Below are 14,637 nucleotides of genomic sequence, written 5' to 3' on the forward strand. Positions count from 1 at the left end.
TAAGACTGCGTGTGGCCCATGTATTCCTCCTCCCAAGTTTTTTGCAACACACTGCGAGTTTCTGAAAGTTCAAAAAGTGAAACTGACCATTCAGTACTAAGTAGAAGTTGTGAAAAGTGTTGAGAGGCAAATGAAAATAAGGTAAGCAGTGTAGTTCAACTTTGTAATTTTCATTGCACTTCCAAGTACACAGAACTGCACAGTTGCATTGTCTCAACATTGAGATCTGACTGAATGACGACTTAAACTTATTGTACACATACTGTAATATTGACGAACACCTTATCAATATGCTAAATAGTTATCTTTACTCATTCCATTGTTTTTATTTCGCCCAGGATTTCCCATTGACAAGTTTCTGGGTGTTTTCGTGGAATCTCTCTCAATTTCATAGCAAATTTCACCAATATCAAGGTGGTCTACAAGAGTTTTCATTTTCATACTAATGTAAATTGGCTACAGTGATGAAAAGAGGTTGAACAAACATTTTTAACAACAGTATAGGAGCAGCAATACCTGTCGCAGCAAATGATACACAAACAGTGCTACTGTGGGATATCCTCAGAGAACTAGCATGTCAATTTAGAAGTTAAATTATACTGTGATCTCATTTGTACATCTAGGTTGTATTCCTAAAGTATAATAAAGCAAATTTTATTAATGATTCATCACACTTCACTCAAAATGCTGTTCATGATAAGGATTGCTTCCAAGGCCACACTGAGTGAACCACAGGCAAGAAATATTCTGTTTTATGATTTATATTGATTTTATCAAAGTATGACAAGTTTCTTCCACATAATCTACTTCCTAGGAACAAAAAGTTGCTGTTCCACTTAGAAAAACCCGAGAAGAATTGTTATGGACTCAAACAGACTCAACTGATCTACTGACCAACATTATATGTTGCCACATTCCAGTCAGACAAGAAAGAAAAAGCCAATGACAGAACTCTGTCACACAAGAGCCACAAAAGTGCAAATCTGGATGTAAATACATATGTAGTTATGTGTATTGGAGAGTTGGGGTGTGGGGCAGGGAGGCGGGGGGGGGGGGGGGGGGGGGGGCACACACTAAAGAAGCAAAATTTTTATTCTTTTTGATTAAACCTGCAATGCTCTGGTCCATGTTAAATCAACACCAGCCAAATTAAAATACAAGGGCAACAAGAAACATTCTTGGCCTGGTGCAGAAATGGCTTTAATATCACTGAAGTGTACATGTTCTTAAAACAGTTGTGTTGCGTGCATTTCATTTGAGTGGAATACCTTGCTGCCTTAAAATTCTCTGTTTTGTATAATTTTTTGAAAGCACGAATTTATTCAAGGTTAGTGAAGTTTTATATTGCCACTAGCTGTGGAGCATGCCATATGGAATAGTGTTGTCTTACCATCAGGCTATCCAAACATGGTCTCTGGCCTGACTCAAATTCTCAGTTTTATGTAGAAACAGCCAAAGTTTCAAGAATCAGTTTTTCTATGTAATTGATGACTAGTTTTGGGTTACCTGAACTCATTTTCAAATCTTCAAACATACAAAATGGTATTTTCCACAACAGCTTGCAAACCTGTTAAAATTGTACATACACATATATCAAAGTCAAGTTTTCTATTAACTTTGGCAGGCCAAATTCTCTCCCACACATGACTATGTGTACTATTCAGAATATCTTTCTATTGTGTTGATCAATAAATTTATCCCATTTATATGAAAGAGTATTTTCCGCAAAACTCATTCAACTAGCTGAAGAATAGGCAAAGTTTCACAAACTCAGCTCAGTGTGATGAGTCTGAGCTCACTCTGATGAGTCTCAAAGTCTATAACTACTTGGGATTCGGGCCAGGGCAAGAGACACTAAGGAAGGAATATTGGGATGATGAGTGAAGTGGGTGCACCCACGTCTCAACGCCTGTGATGATTCTGAACAGAAACTCATTTCGCTCTGAGCACAGACAACATGCAGTGTAGATTCCATATCTGGCACCGTCATGGGCCTGTTCGCTAACACCATGTCCTGCACTCTGTCAATGTTATTTTCATTTGTGGCTGTGGAGGGACATCCACTGCAATCTTCATCCTCCACTCTCTGCTTTCCTTCTCTGAACATGCAGTACCAGCAACCAACAATTTGATGAGACATTACCTCTTTACCATACATGGTCCATTGACATTTATGGATGACAGAACATCTGGTCCCACATGCCCATTCACACCGGATAACAGCACACACTTCCACTGATGACAACATAGTTGGTACACGTCTGCCTGTCATCATGACATGTACTCTAATAACCTCAGGGACAGCAGTCTGTTGCTACTCTCTCTTCTTCAGTGCTCTGCACATGTATCATTCCTGCTCTGTTGACTCGCCTTCCATTGTTAAAGCGGCACTGAGTGTAAATTCATACAACATTTGTATGTAACACGTGGTTTACTATCTGCTCTTTCAAAAACAATGACGAAACTTACTTTTAAAATGTATCATATACAAATCTTGGAAGTCTACTCTTCCACTGAAGGGACAAATGCCTTCACTGACTGCCAAACGTTTTTTCTGGGTAATAAAAGTTTTCATAATTTTTCTCTCATTGAACTGATATGAGGTTAAACTTCAAAAAATGCGTCAAATCTTTGTCCACCTTCATTTTTTGCATTTCTGTTATTATTTAAATGAAACACAGATGATATGTTTAAACATCTACCACTTAGCAAAACCCTGGGGCAAAAATTACAACTGATAACATGCCTCTCCAATGACTCTTACTCTTCTGCCTCTCACTTTGTTTCCATATGCAGCAAAACAGCAAAGGACTTTTCATTTCTGCTGTTGTTAATTTTCCATTGTTTTAATCTAGAACCAAGGCAGAGGCTTATTCCCAGACCTCAGCTCTGCAGGTTTTTGCCATACGTAACAATCAGTTTGTTCCTTCATGACTATTATTAACAGACTGTAAAAGAATAAATGTAAAGGCTCATTTGATTCATCAAGTGTTTGATTCTGTTTAATTCATGAAGCATTGTATACACAGCTATATCAGGAATTTTGTCTGCATCAGTCTCGTTACCATCATAGTCACTTTTAGAACTTTTTCTACTTTGAACACCTGTACATGTAGAAGACAAAGTATGCTCGGATTCATTTCCTGAAATGCCTGCATGAGAATCGTCCATAAAACAACACAATAAGCATAAGAAGCAACTCCAGTTCAAGCAAATCTAGACTCACCACCATTTTCCAATGACATATAATCTGAATTTTCATCATATATTTACTTTTCATCATTTGAAAACTCATCAAAGAAATAACTTAATCCAGATGTTTCCCCTCATCATTCCACATTTCGAAAACAAAAGCAAACAAAACACATGGAACAGAGAAAACTCAAATTTCAAATAATGCCGACAAAACGAGTAACAATGACAAACTTTTTAGGAATGATGAATTTTTCCAATGATGTCACTACTGCCATCTAGCCATTACAGTAGAAACATCGTCACAGATGTTTGCAGAATTATAAACACACATTCAACGTCACAGAAAATCATCATATAATATTATGTCTATTGAACATTCTCATTTCCTGCAATCATAATAATATGTGGAAATTCCTCGTTGGAATATCAACAACATAATGAAAAGATAGACTGCTGCTCACCATAAAGATGAGATGTTTAATTGCTGACAGGCACACACTAGCTTTTGGCCAAAGCCTTCATCAGAAAAGGAAACACACACACATTCGTTCACATAAGCAAACACACCTCATCCACACATGACTGTCATCTCCGGTAGCTCAGATTGGAGAGTAATTGTCACATAGAATGGAAGCAGCATTCTGAAATGGTGGGAATAGATAGGCATAGCAGGATATGGGTGGGGGACGGAGGGGGGTGGGGGTGGGGGGGGTGGGGGGGGGGGGGGGGGAAGAGCATTGTCTGGCAAAGTGTGTAGAGACTAGACTGCCAGTTGCCGGGAGGCTGTGGGACAGGGAGGTGGGGACGGAGAGGAAAACAAAGAGCAAAAAAGGGTAGGACTGGGGAAAGGGAAAGATGGACATGCAAATTGGCAGAGGGTGGCGCACAAAGGTGGTTGGTGATGATATTAGGAATTAAGTGATAGGACCGAGGGTATGGGGACAGTAGGTAACTGTAGGTTGAGACCAGGATAATTTTGAGAGCACAGAATGCGTTGTAAGGATAACTCCCATCTTTGCAGTTCAAAAAGGCTGGTGGAGGACAAGATGATCCAGATGGCTTGAGGGGGAGGGGGAAGCAGTAACTGAAATCAAGCATGTGATGTTCAGCTGCATGTTATACCACAGGGTTGTCTCCTTTGCTCTTTGCCATAGTTTGGCAAAGGTCATTCATCTTGGTGGAAAGTTGGTTGGTGGTATTACCAATATAAAAAGCTGTGCAATGATTGCAGCAGAGGTGGTATATGACATGGCTGCTTTCAAAACAGGCCCGACCTCTGATGGGGTAGATGAGCTTGTTACAGGACTGGAATTGGAAGTGCTGGGTGGGTCAATTGGGCAGGTCTTGCACATGTGTCTTCCACAGGGATATGATCCCTGTGGGAAGGGGCTGGGACTAGGAGTGGCATTGGGATGGACTCAGCCAACTGCAGTGGAGCACCTACGATTGTTGGGTTTGTGGATTTTGGGGAGCAGGTAGAGGAGAGAAATGGATTCTGGGGAGACATTCTGGGAAGGGCCTGAGACTTTAAGCAAGTACTGGAGGTTACAGTGAACTTCTGGGATGGGATCACTCTGGCAGGATTTATAGGTGGGGGAGTCAGATAAATGGCTGGGGTCTTCAGCCAGGTAATTACTACAATTCATAACAATGGTGGTGGAACCTTTGCCTGCAGGTAGGATGACTCCGGCAGGATTTGTTTTGAGGTTGTATACTGCTGTCCTTTCTTCTGCTGCAAGGGTGGTGTTATTTGTTCTTAGGAAGGGACCTAGGGAATGATGATGAAGCCAAGTTGGAGGTAAGGAATTCCTGGAAGATGATGAGTCGGTGGTTAGGTGAGAAGGAGGGGGGGGGGGGGGGTTGAACTGAGAGACGCAGAATTCAATGTTGAGATTAGGTTGGCTTTGGTTGGAGCGATTGATGGCAAAGAAGTGTTTCCATCGCAGCTCTTTGACAAAGCCAGCATCGATAAATTTGGGTGAAGGGCTACCTGAAGGTGAGGCCTTTGGATAAGACTGAAACTGCTGTAGGGCTGAGGGTTTTGGTAGAAGGGTTAGCAACAGTGTTATGCGAAAGTTTCAACTTTGGGTTTGATGGAGTGTTAGTTACAACAGTTGTGACCCCTCCCATACAGCCTGGCCAGCCGAGGGTGGTGGATCTGCAGTGACAAGAATTCCCTAGCCCAGTAGGCTGAGGGTCTCACCAAGGACTTCACAGGGGCACTATCCCCCAGACCTAATGTGCAAACAGGGCTCCATGCCAATTCCCTTCACACCCCCAATCCTCCCATCATCCACAAGAACCAGCTACAAAGGAGTGCCGCCTTTGTCCCCCAGCAGCACCCTAGTCTGGAACACTGTAACCACAACCTTTGTCAGGGCTTTAATTACCTATCAACATGCCCTGAAACAATGAACAGTCTCCCAAGATCCATCCCTCCGAAATTAGTGTTCTGTCACCCACCCAACTACCACAACATCCAAGCCCATCCTTATTCCATTCGCAATCCCAACTTCTTGTCACAGGGATCAAGACAAATGAGACCACCTTATGGCACAACATACAGCTGAACATAACATGCTCGATTCCAATGGCTGCTTCACTACACAAGCTCTATCACCAGCTTCCCTGAACTTCACAGATGGGAGTTATCCTTACAACACATTCTCTGCTCTCTAAATTACCCTGACCTCAACCTACGGTAACCTACTGTCCAAAACACTTCATCCAATCCAACAGTTTCCACGCCATATGTCCTACACCTCCACCCTATTCTCATCTCCAATTTTCTTCGTGTGGTGTCCTCTGCCAACATACCTGCCCATCTTTCCCACCTCACCCCCCCCCCCCCCCCCCCCACTCCTCTCCTTTTTCACTCCTCATTTCCCTCCACTCTCCCCAACCTCCCTGCACCATAGCCTCCCCACACCCCACACTGTGCCTATTGGCACTCCATTCCCCGAATGCTCTGCCAGATAGTGCTCTTCTCTGCCCCTACCTGTACCCTGCTATCCCTTCCCACTTCATATTGCTGCTTCTGTTCTATGTGACAACTGCATTCTGGTCTGAGCCTACAGAGATGGCCATCATGTGTGTGTGAGGCGTGCCTGATTGTGTGAATGAATGTGTGCATGATTTCTTTTCTGATGAAGGCTTTGGCCGAGAGCTAATGTGCAAGTGTCTTTTCATTCTGTCTGTCTGCAACTCAATGTGTCATCTTTACAGTGAATAGCAATCTATCTTTTCCTTATACTGGTAATATTATGTCAGCCACACACTAAGTATTAGAGACAATGTACAAGCTCGGATAGGGGAAGGTAACTGCCAATGCACTTTCAAATGAACCACCCTCACCTTGAACTTTAAGTGACTGATGGAAAACCTGGAAACCTAAATCTGGATGGCCGGATAGGGATAAGAACTTACTTCATCAGTGTTTAGCTATTTCTGCTTATTGACCCAGTATTTATGTTTGGATAGTAACAAAAAGGTGATGTCTTCAGCAGAGGGTACTCATTATAAAAGAAACATATAAAACATGTACAATATTTAAGCTCAGATGACAGAACTATGTCAGGATTTGAAAATACAATACAATGACATCTACTGTTATTTTTAATTGTACACTAGAAGGGAAACAAAAAAAATGGTCTATTTACTGCTCACTTTTGTTTAGTGTTTGTTGCTATACTTCATCACACTAGAGGATTCTTTCTCTATAACTCACTTTTTCAGAATTGCAGGGGAAGTCATCTCAGCCCTGACGTTTTGTATGTTTCTTGGCAGTGGTTATATTGATAGAGTATTGAGCTTCATTTTCAAAAACATTTAACCTACCTATGAAATATTTAAAATAGGCCTAGTTATATGTTTTCACGTTATGGGGATGAGTTGTGTCACTGGTCTCTATGTTTGTGGGGTCTTGTAGTGCTCTTACAAACAGTTCGAATTTATACATTTCCCAATTCCTCTTACAGACTTGTAGGGATTGGAGAGGGGATTACATCCACACCTCCAGATTTCAGACACTCAGATCGGCACAAAATGTTGTGTGTTGATAAAGTACCAATCAAAACACTGATTTAGTTCGTGCTGTGCGTTTTTGTCCAGTAAAAGATGCTTAAATGATAATTAAAATTAACACCAGAACAACAGAGTATAAAGAAACTATCTGAGAACCGCAAATGTGGAAATATACGGTAGGTGAGTTGGTAGAGCATCGGATCATCATACTAAAGATCTGGAGTTTGAAACCCATTAATGGCAATTTTTTTTAACAGTTTATGCGTAAAATTGTTATTTGTGAGAACAGTTTTCTGAAATGCAAAAGGACGTTTTGGAGTTTGTAGCAATGTTCTTTTGGCAGTCTGCTTTAGCTTCGTTAGCCGAAAGTGGCAAACCTATATCATACATTTATATAGATAACACACCTATCTATACAAATGTACTCTACAAGTTTGCTACTTTAAATTAATGAAGTGAAAGCAGACTATCAAAAGAACATTGCTACAAACTCTGAAACATCTTTTTACATGTCAGAAAAATGTTCTCCCCTATAACAAGTTCACACGTTAACTGGTAAAAAGAAAAATTGCAGTTAGTGGGTTTCAAACTCAGGACCTTCAGCACGACAATCTGACGCCCTAACAACTCACCTACCACAGTTCTCCAAAGTCGCACCTCATTGATATGCTTTTTCTATACTACATAGTTCTGGTGTTACTTTTAATTACCATTTATACTTGTCCTACTGGACAACAGCACACAGCACAAACTAAATTGGTGTTTTGGTTGATACTCTATCAACACACAATGTTTGATACTGATCTGAGTGTCTTGATATCTGGAGTAGATGAAGTTTTGACAAGTAACACATGACTGGAAATGCACATCTGGGTAAGTTTGAAGATCAGATCACTTGCAAATCTCTCGCTTTCCAGTACACACACAAACTGAGAAGAGGGCACCATTGTGAGTCCCTGTTGTAATTATGACGTAATATACCATTTTTGTCTACCTATAACAAAGGCTGGGAGAAACTGGTACGTTCACAACTACGAAGGCTGACTGTGGTGCTTCACAAACATGCTGCACACTCAACTTTGAAGAGAACATCCTTCATCATCTAGATGAGAAGCTGGCAAGAAACACCTGAAACATTGCCCTTTGCCATGAGTTCTTGTAGAGCATGCATGTTAAAGCTCATTGTCTCCACTGTGTGCGTATCTTAAAGTGGGAGATTTGAAAGTCATCCTATCTTCAATCTTATTTTAGCCTACATCCAAACAATACATGTCTGGGCATGGGTTTCTTATCAAAACTTTATCTCCTAAGTTCCCTCCATAACCCCTAGGAGTATGTAACAGGAATTGCGAAACACCCCGTAAAGTGACTGAAAGAATACAATATTGAAATCCTTAAAATTAATAAACAATTGTTTTTGACACTTTTCCAACATAATTCAAATGGGCATTTTTAAAGCAATTATACTTTTCATACCTATGATTATAAATTCATCTGTACTGTGATTCTGCGATTTACAGTGTACAGATTGTTATATGCACACAGTCGTTCCATTATAAATACTGCTGAGCTTAATTTATTGGAAAAAGTATTAATCTATTGTTTCCATTTTAGCTCATAGTTTAACATTATATCTAGAAATTTAATTAAAACTTTTTATTCTTCTTTTGGAAGTTTCAAACCACGTTAACTACAGTCAAATTTATTTTATTTTATTGTTTATTTTCTGCAGCCACATACTTAATGCTTTTGTTGTACTTCAAATCACTTTAAATCACAATAACTTTATATCCATTGTATTAATGTTTCGGTTAATTGCTTTCTCATTTTTATCATCTTGAGAGTGTTAAAATATTAATGTGGTATTCCTGACATGTGTTATCTTCTTTTAACCATTTATATTTATGTTCACACAATTAATGGGGTAAGTCTGAAAGAAAGTCTGTGGGAATTCTTTCACAGTATCCAGGCTAAACATTTATCACTGCCAGCTGTCCTTTGGTTGTGTGCTTATTGTTCCTTGCAGTAGTCTTCAGTCTTATTATCGAGGCAGATGGGGATCTGTTCATTCTAGTGCATCCTATGCACATCTCTTGCATTTCTATCTAGCTACTGCAACTTTTGTTGTGCGTTCAAAGCCTTGATTTCTTCCTACAATTTTTAGTATCCTCATTACCTCTATCACCAAATTATTTTTTTTAGTGCCCCAGAATGTGTCCTTTCATCCAAATTGTGCCACTAAGGTCTTTTCTCCATCTAATCTGCTACATCCTTCTGAAGCACAGAGATTTAAAAAAGATATGAAAGAGTAAGAAAGATTCCACAAACCTTTCCTGTTCTTTTTGTTCCCGTTGTTGGGTGATCTTTTTCATTTCTTTTTCTGTAAGATTAATTCTTTCATTGACTTCCTTTTCAAGATCTGTAAGCTTCTTGTCTTTTGCCAGATTTAATTCCTCCTGCTCTTTACTTTTGTACAATTCTAATTCATTGCGTAGTGATTGGTTTTCCAATTCCTGTAAAGTATGTGTCATTTAGTTCATGCAAGTTATCATTCTAGATTTCTACAAATAATCATAACACATAAATGAAACAAATCAAAACTGAGTCAAGATGAGGCAATGAGTGCAAAATATCATACTACTTGCAGCTCAAATCCCCACCCCACCACCCCAACACCTCTCACCCCAGAAATAGAAAATAAATATTGACATTATGTGCTCCATGGGCTATGCTTACCTGAACAAGCACAAAAATGAGAGTAGCTGCCATTATTGCACATACAATACCTTACTTACTTACTTACTGTCAAGCATCATAACAACACTACTGATAAGTGAGGGCAGGTAGAATGCACATATAAAATGTACTGACCAACTGATCACCACTCATACCTCAGTTTTAACAGCTGCCACTACTTCGGCCTATTCTGCAGCATTAGGGGGAGAGAGTAGCAAGTTTGAAAGCTGAGATAGCGCGTCCAACATTTCCATTTTGCTATCTATCTGCAGTTTAAAAAAATGGCTCTGAGAACTATGGGACTTAACATCTGTGGTCATCAGTCCCCTAGAACTTAGAACTACTTAAACCTAACTAACCTAAGGACAGCACACACATCCATGCCCGAGGCAGGATTCGAACCTGCGACCGTAGCAGTCGCGCGGTTCCGGACTGAGCGCCTAGAACCGCGAGACCACCGCGGCCAGCTATCTGCAGTTTAGAGCCTAGTTTAAGCATTATGTGGTTGCCTTCCCTCACGCCATTGTTTAGTTAGTAAGTACTACACAACTGACACCATTGGAAAACAAAGAAAGAAAAGACTGAAGAGCTTATCAGTTCACAACAACAAAGTATGTGTTATTTTTAAAAAGTAATGGAATTTTTTTTTTGTTGTTGCATGCTGTATTACTCTCATTCATGCGATTATTTTGTTTTTGTTCTATTAAACATTGCTGATACATACCTCTACAGTGTTAACCATGCTTGATATTTAGTCTGTTGTCAGATGTCAAAATTGACATATGTTTTGATAGTAACAGCAATAATTTATTCTGTATAAAAATTGATGAGAAAACTTTTATTAAGTTTTGTTGTAAGAACACAAAACAATGAACAAAGCTTTAGAAACATTAAACATTGCTTTTGGTGAGTCTACTACAAGTAAAAAAATGGTTTACATGTGGTATAAACAGTTCGAAGAAGGCCTTCAAGATGTTGAAAATGACTAATACTCTGGACACAACAAAATATTGCCACCCAATGAAATCATGGAAAAAAGTGAAAGAAATTATCACGAACAATCGCCGAATCACAATCAGAAAATTTGCTAATGATTTTGCCACACCCCACTCACGCCACCAAAATTTTTCAGATGTTTTGAATACGAAATGTGTGATACCAAAATTAGTTCAAAAATAGTTGAATTTCGAACAAAAACAACAATGAATGCAAGTTATTCAGGAGTCTCTAGATAAAAATCAACAATAGTGCTGAATCATGTCATAATAGGTGATGAACAGTGGGTTTACAGATATGATGTTGAAACTAATGCTTGATCATACCAATGGGAGCATTATGGATTGCCACAACCAATTAAAATTTGACAAGTGCAGTCAAACATACAGGTTACACTCCTTGTGTTCTTTTATTTTAACAGTGTAGTGCAACATGAGTTTTTGTTACAGGGTTTAACATTCAGTAACAAGCGCTACTTCCAAGAAGTTTAGTTTATGTGAAGTCATGAGGGGGAGGGGGGGGGGGCGATAGCCCAGAAGATGACGAAACAATCCACAGCTTCTGCAACATGATAACGCAGCTGTGCACACTTCTGTGCTTGGTTTTGGACAAAAACAATAGTGTAATGGTCGGGCAGGCAGGTAAGAAAATTTAAATGGGAAATGGATAGGTTAAAGTTAGATGTAGTGGGAATTAGTGAAGTTCGGTTTCAGGAGGAACAATATTTCTGGTCAGGTGAATATAGGGTTATAAATACAAAATCTGATATAGGTGATGCAGGAGTAGGTTTAATATTGAATAAAAAAAATGGGAGCATGGGTAAGCTACTACAAACAGCATAGTGAACGTATTATTGTAGCCAAGAAAGACACGAAGCCCATGCCTACCCAGTAGCAAAACTTTATGTGCTAACTAGCTTTGCAGATGACAAAGAGATTGAACAAACATATGAGGAGATAAAAGAAATTATTCAGATAGTGAAAGGAGATGAAAATTTAATAGTCATGGGGGACTGGAATTCAATAGTAGGAAAAGGAAGAGTAGGAAAAGTAGTAAGTGAATATGGAATGGGGGTAAGGAAAGAAAGAGCAAGCTGCCAGGTAGAATTTTGCACAGAGCATAAGTTAATCATAGCTAACACTTGGTTTAAGAACCATGAAAGAAGGCTGTATACGTGGAAGAGACCTGGAGACGCTGGAAGGTTTGAGATTGATTATATAATGGTACGAGAGAGATTTAGGAACTAGGTTTTAAATTGCACGACATTTCCAGGGCCAGATGTGGGCTCTGACCACTATCTACTGGTTATGAACAGTAGATTAAAACTGAAGACACTGCAGAAAGGAGATTGACCATGGATAAACTGAAAGAAGCAGAGGTTGTAGAGAGTTTCAGAGAGAGAGCGTTATGGAACAATTGACAAGAAAAGGGGAAAGAAATACAATAGAAGAAGAATGGGTAGCTTTGAGAGGTGAAATAGTGAAGGCAGCAGAGAATCAAGTAGGTAAAAAGACTAGGGCTAGTAGAAATCCATGGGTAACAGAAGATGAAAGGAGAAAATATAAAAACGCAGTAAATAAAGCAGCCAAAAAGGAACACGAATGTCTCAAAAATGAGATCGACAGGAAGCGCAAAATGGCTAAGCGGAGATGGCTAGAGGACAAATGTAGGGACGTACAGGTATATGTCACTAAGGGTAAGATAGATACTGCCTAAAGGAAAATTAAAGAGACCTTTGGAGAAAAGAGAACTAAAACTAAACTCAACTCCTCCCGAACAGGCCATGAAGGCCCAAAGGTACCGACCAGCCGCTGTGTCATCATCAGCCAAAAGGTGTCACTGGATGCAGATATGGAGGGGCATGTGGTTAGCACACCGCTCTCCCGGCCGTATGTCAGTTTCCGAATCCGGAGCCACTACTTCTCAATCAAGTAGCGCCTCAGTTTGCCTCACAAGGGCTGAGTGCACCCCACTTGCCAACAGCGCTCGGCAGACCGGATGTTCACCCATCCAAGAGCTAGCCCAGCCCGACAGTGCTTAACTTCGGTGATCTGACGGGAACTGGTGTTACCACTGTGGCAGGGCCGTTGGCAGAAAAGAGAACTACTTGAGTGAAGATAAAGAGCTCAGATGGAAAACCAGTTCTAAGCAAATAAGGGAAAGCAGAAAGGTGGAAAGTGTATATAGAGGATCTATACGAGGGTAATGTACTTGAGGGCAATATTATGGAAATGGAAGAGGATGTAGATGAAGATGAAATGGGAGATATGATACTGCATGAAGAATTTGACAGAGCACTGAAAGACCTAAGTTGAAACAAGGCCCTGGGAGTAGACAACATTCCATTAGAACTACTGATAGCCATGGGACAACCAGCCCTGACAATACTCTTCCACCTGGTGAGCAAGATGTACGAGATAGGTGAAATACCCTTGGACTTCAAGAAGAATGTAATAATTCCAATCCCAAAGAAAGCAGGTGTTGACAAGTGTGAAAATTATCAAACTATCAGTTTAATAAATCACGGCTGCAAAATACTAACACGAATTCATTACAGATGAATGAAAAAATTGTAGAAGCTGACCTTCGGGAGGATCATTTGGATTCCATAGAAATGTTGAAAAACATGAGGCAATACTGACCCTCGATGTATGTTAGAAGATAGATTAAGGAAAGGCAAATCTACGTTTCTGGCATTTGTAGACTGTAAGAAGGCTTTTGTCAATGTTGACTGGAATACTCTCAAATTTTGAAGGTGCCAGGGGTCAAATACAGGGAGCAAAAGGCTATTTACAATTTGTACAGAAACCAAATGGCAGTTACGAGAGTTGAGGGGCATGAAAGGGAAGCAGTGGTTGGGATGGGAGTGAGACAGGGTTGTGGCCTATCCCCGAGGTTATTCAATATGGGCATTGAGCATGCAGTAAAGGGAACAAAAGAAAAGTTTGGAGTAGGAATTAAAACCCATGCAGAAGAAATAAAAGCTTTGAGGTTTGTCGACAACATTATAATTCTGTTAGAGACAGCGAAGGTGCTGGATGAGCAGTTGAACGGAATGGACAGTGTCTTGAAAGGAGGGTATATGATGAACATCACCAAAAGAAAAAAAGGCTAATGGAATGTAGTCAAATTAAATCAGGTGATGCTGAGGGAATTAGATTAGGAAATGAGGCACTTAAAGTAGTAAAGGAGTTTTGCTATTTGGTGAGCAAAATAACTGATGGTGGTTAAAGTAGAGAGGATATAAAATGTAGACTGGCAATGGCAAGGAAAGCGTTTCTGAAGAAGAGAAATTTGTTAACATCAAGTATAGATTTAAGTGTCAGCAAGACGTTTCTGAAAGTATTTGTATGGAGTGTAGCCATGTATGGCAGTGAAACATGGACGATAACTAGTTTAGACAAGAAGAGAATAGAATTTTTTGAAAAGTGGTGCTATAGAAGAATGCTGAATGGGTAGATCACGTAACTAATGAGGAGGTACTGAACAGAACTGGGGAGAAGAGGAATTTATGGCACAACTTGACTAGAAGAAGTGATCGCGTTGGTAGGACATGTTCTGAGGCCTCAAGCGATCACCAATTTAGTACTGGAGGCACCATGGAGGGTAAAAATCATAAAGGGAGACCAAGACATGAATACACTACGCAGATTCAGAAGGATGTAGGTTGCAGTAGTTCCTTGGAGA

The 14,637-nt window shown here is 40.0% G+C and overlaps 1 protein-coding gene and 1 pseudogene across 1 annotated transcript in view; both read right to left on the reverse strand.

Annotated features, from left to right (window-relative positions):
• LOC126484584 (ubiquitin carboxyl-terminal hydrolase 8) overlaps nucleotides 1–14,637 on the reverse strand; it is a 226,077-nt gene that overhangs the window by 91,047 nt on the left and 120,393 nt on the right. Inside the window, exon 8 of the mRNA XM_050108150.1 lies at nucleotides 9,547–9,731. Coding sequence (XP_049964107.1) covers nucleotides 9,547–9,731 — 185 coding nt within the window. The remainder of the gene's footprint in view (nucleotides 1–9,546; nucleotides 9,732–14,637) is intronic.
• On the reverse strand, nucleotides 12,925–13,042 carry LOC126425617 (5S ribosomal RNA; annotated as a pseudogene).

Source organism: Schistocerca serialis, chromosome 1 (assembly GCF_023864345.2).
Source record: "Schistocerca serialis cubense isolate TAMUIC-IGC-003099 chromosome 1, iqSchSeri2.2, whole genome shotgun sequence".
In the NCBI taxonomy this organism is placed as follows: Eukaryota; Metazoa; Arthropoda; class Insecta; order Orthoptera; family Acrididae; genus Schistocerca; species Schistocerca serialis.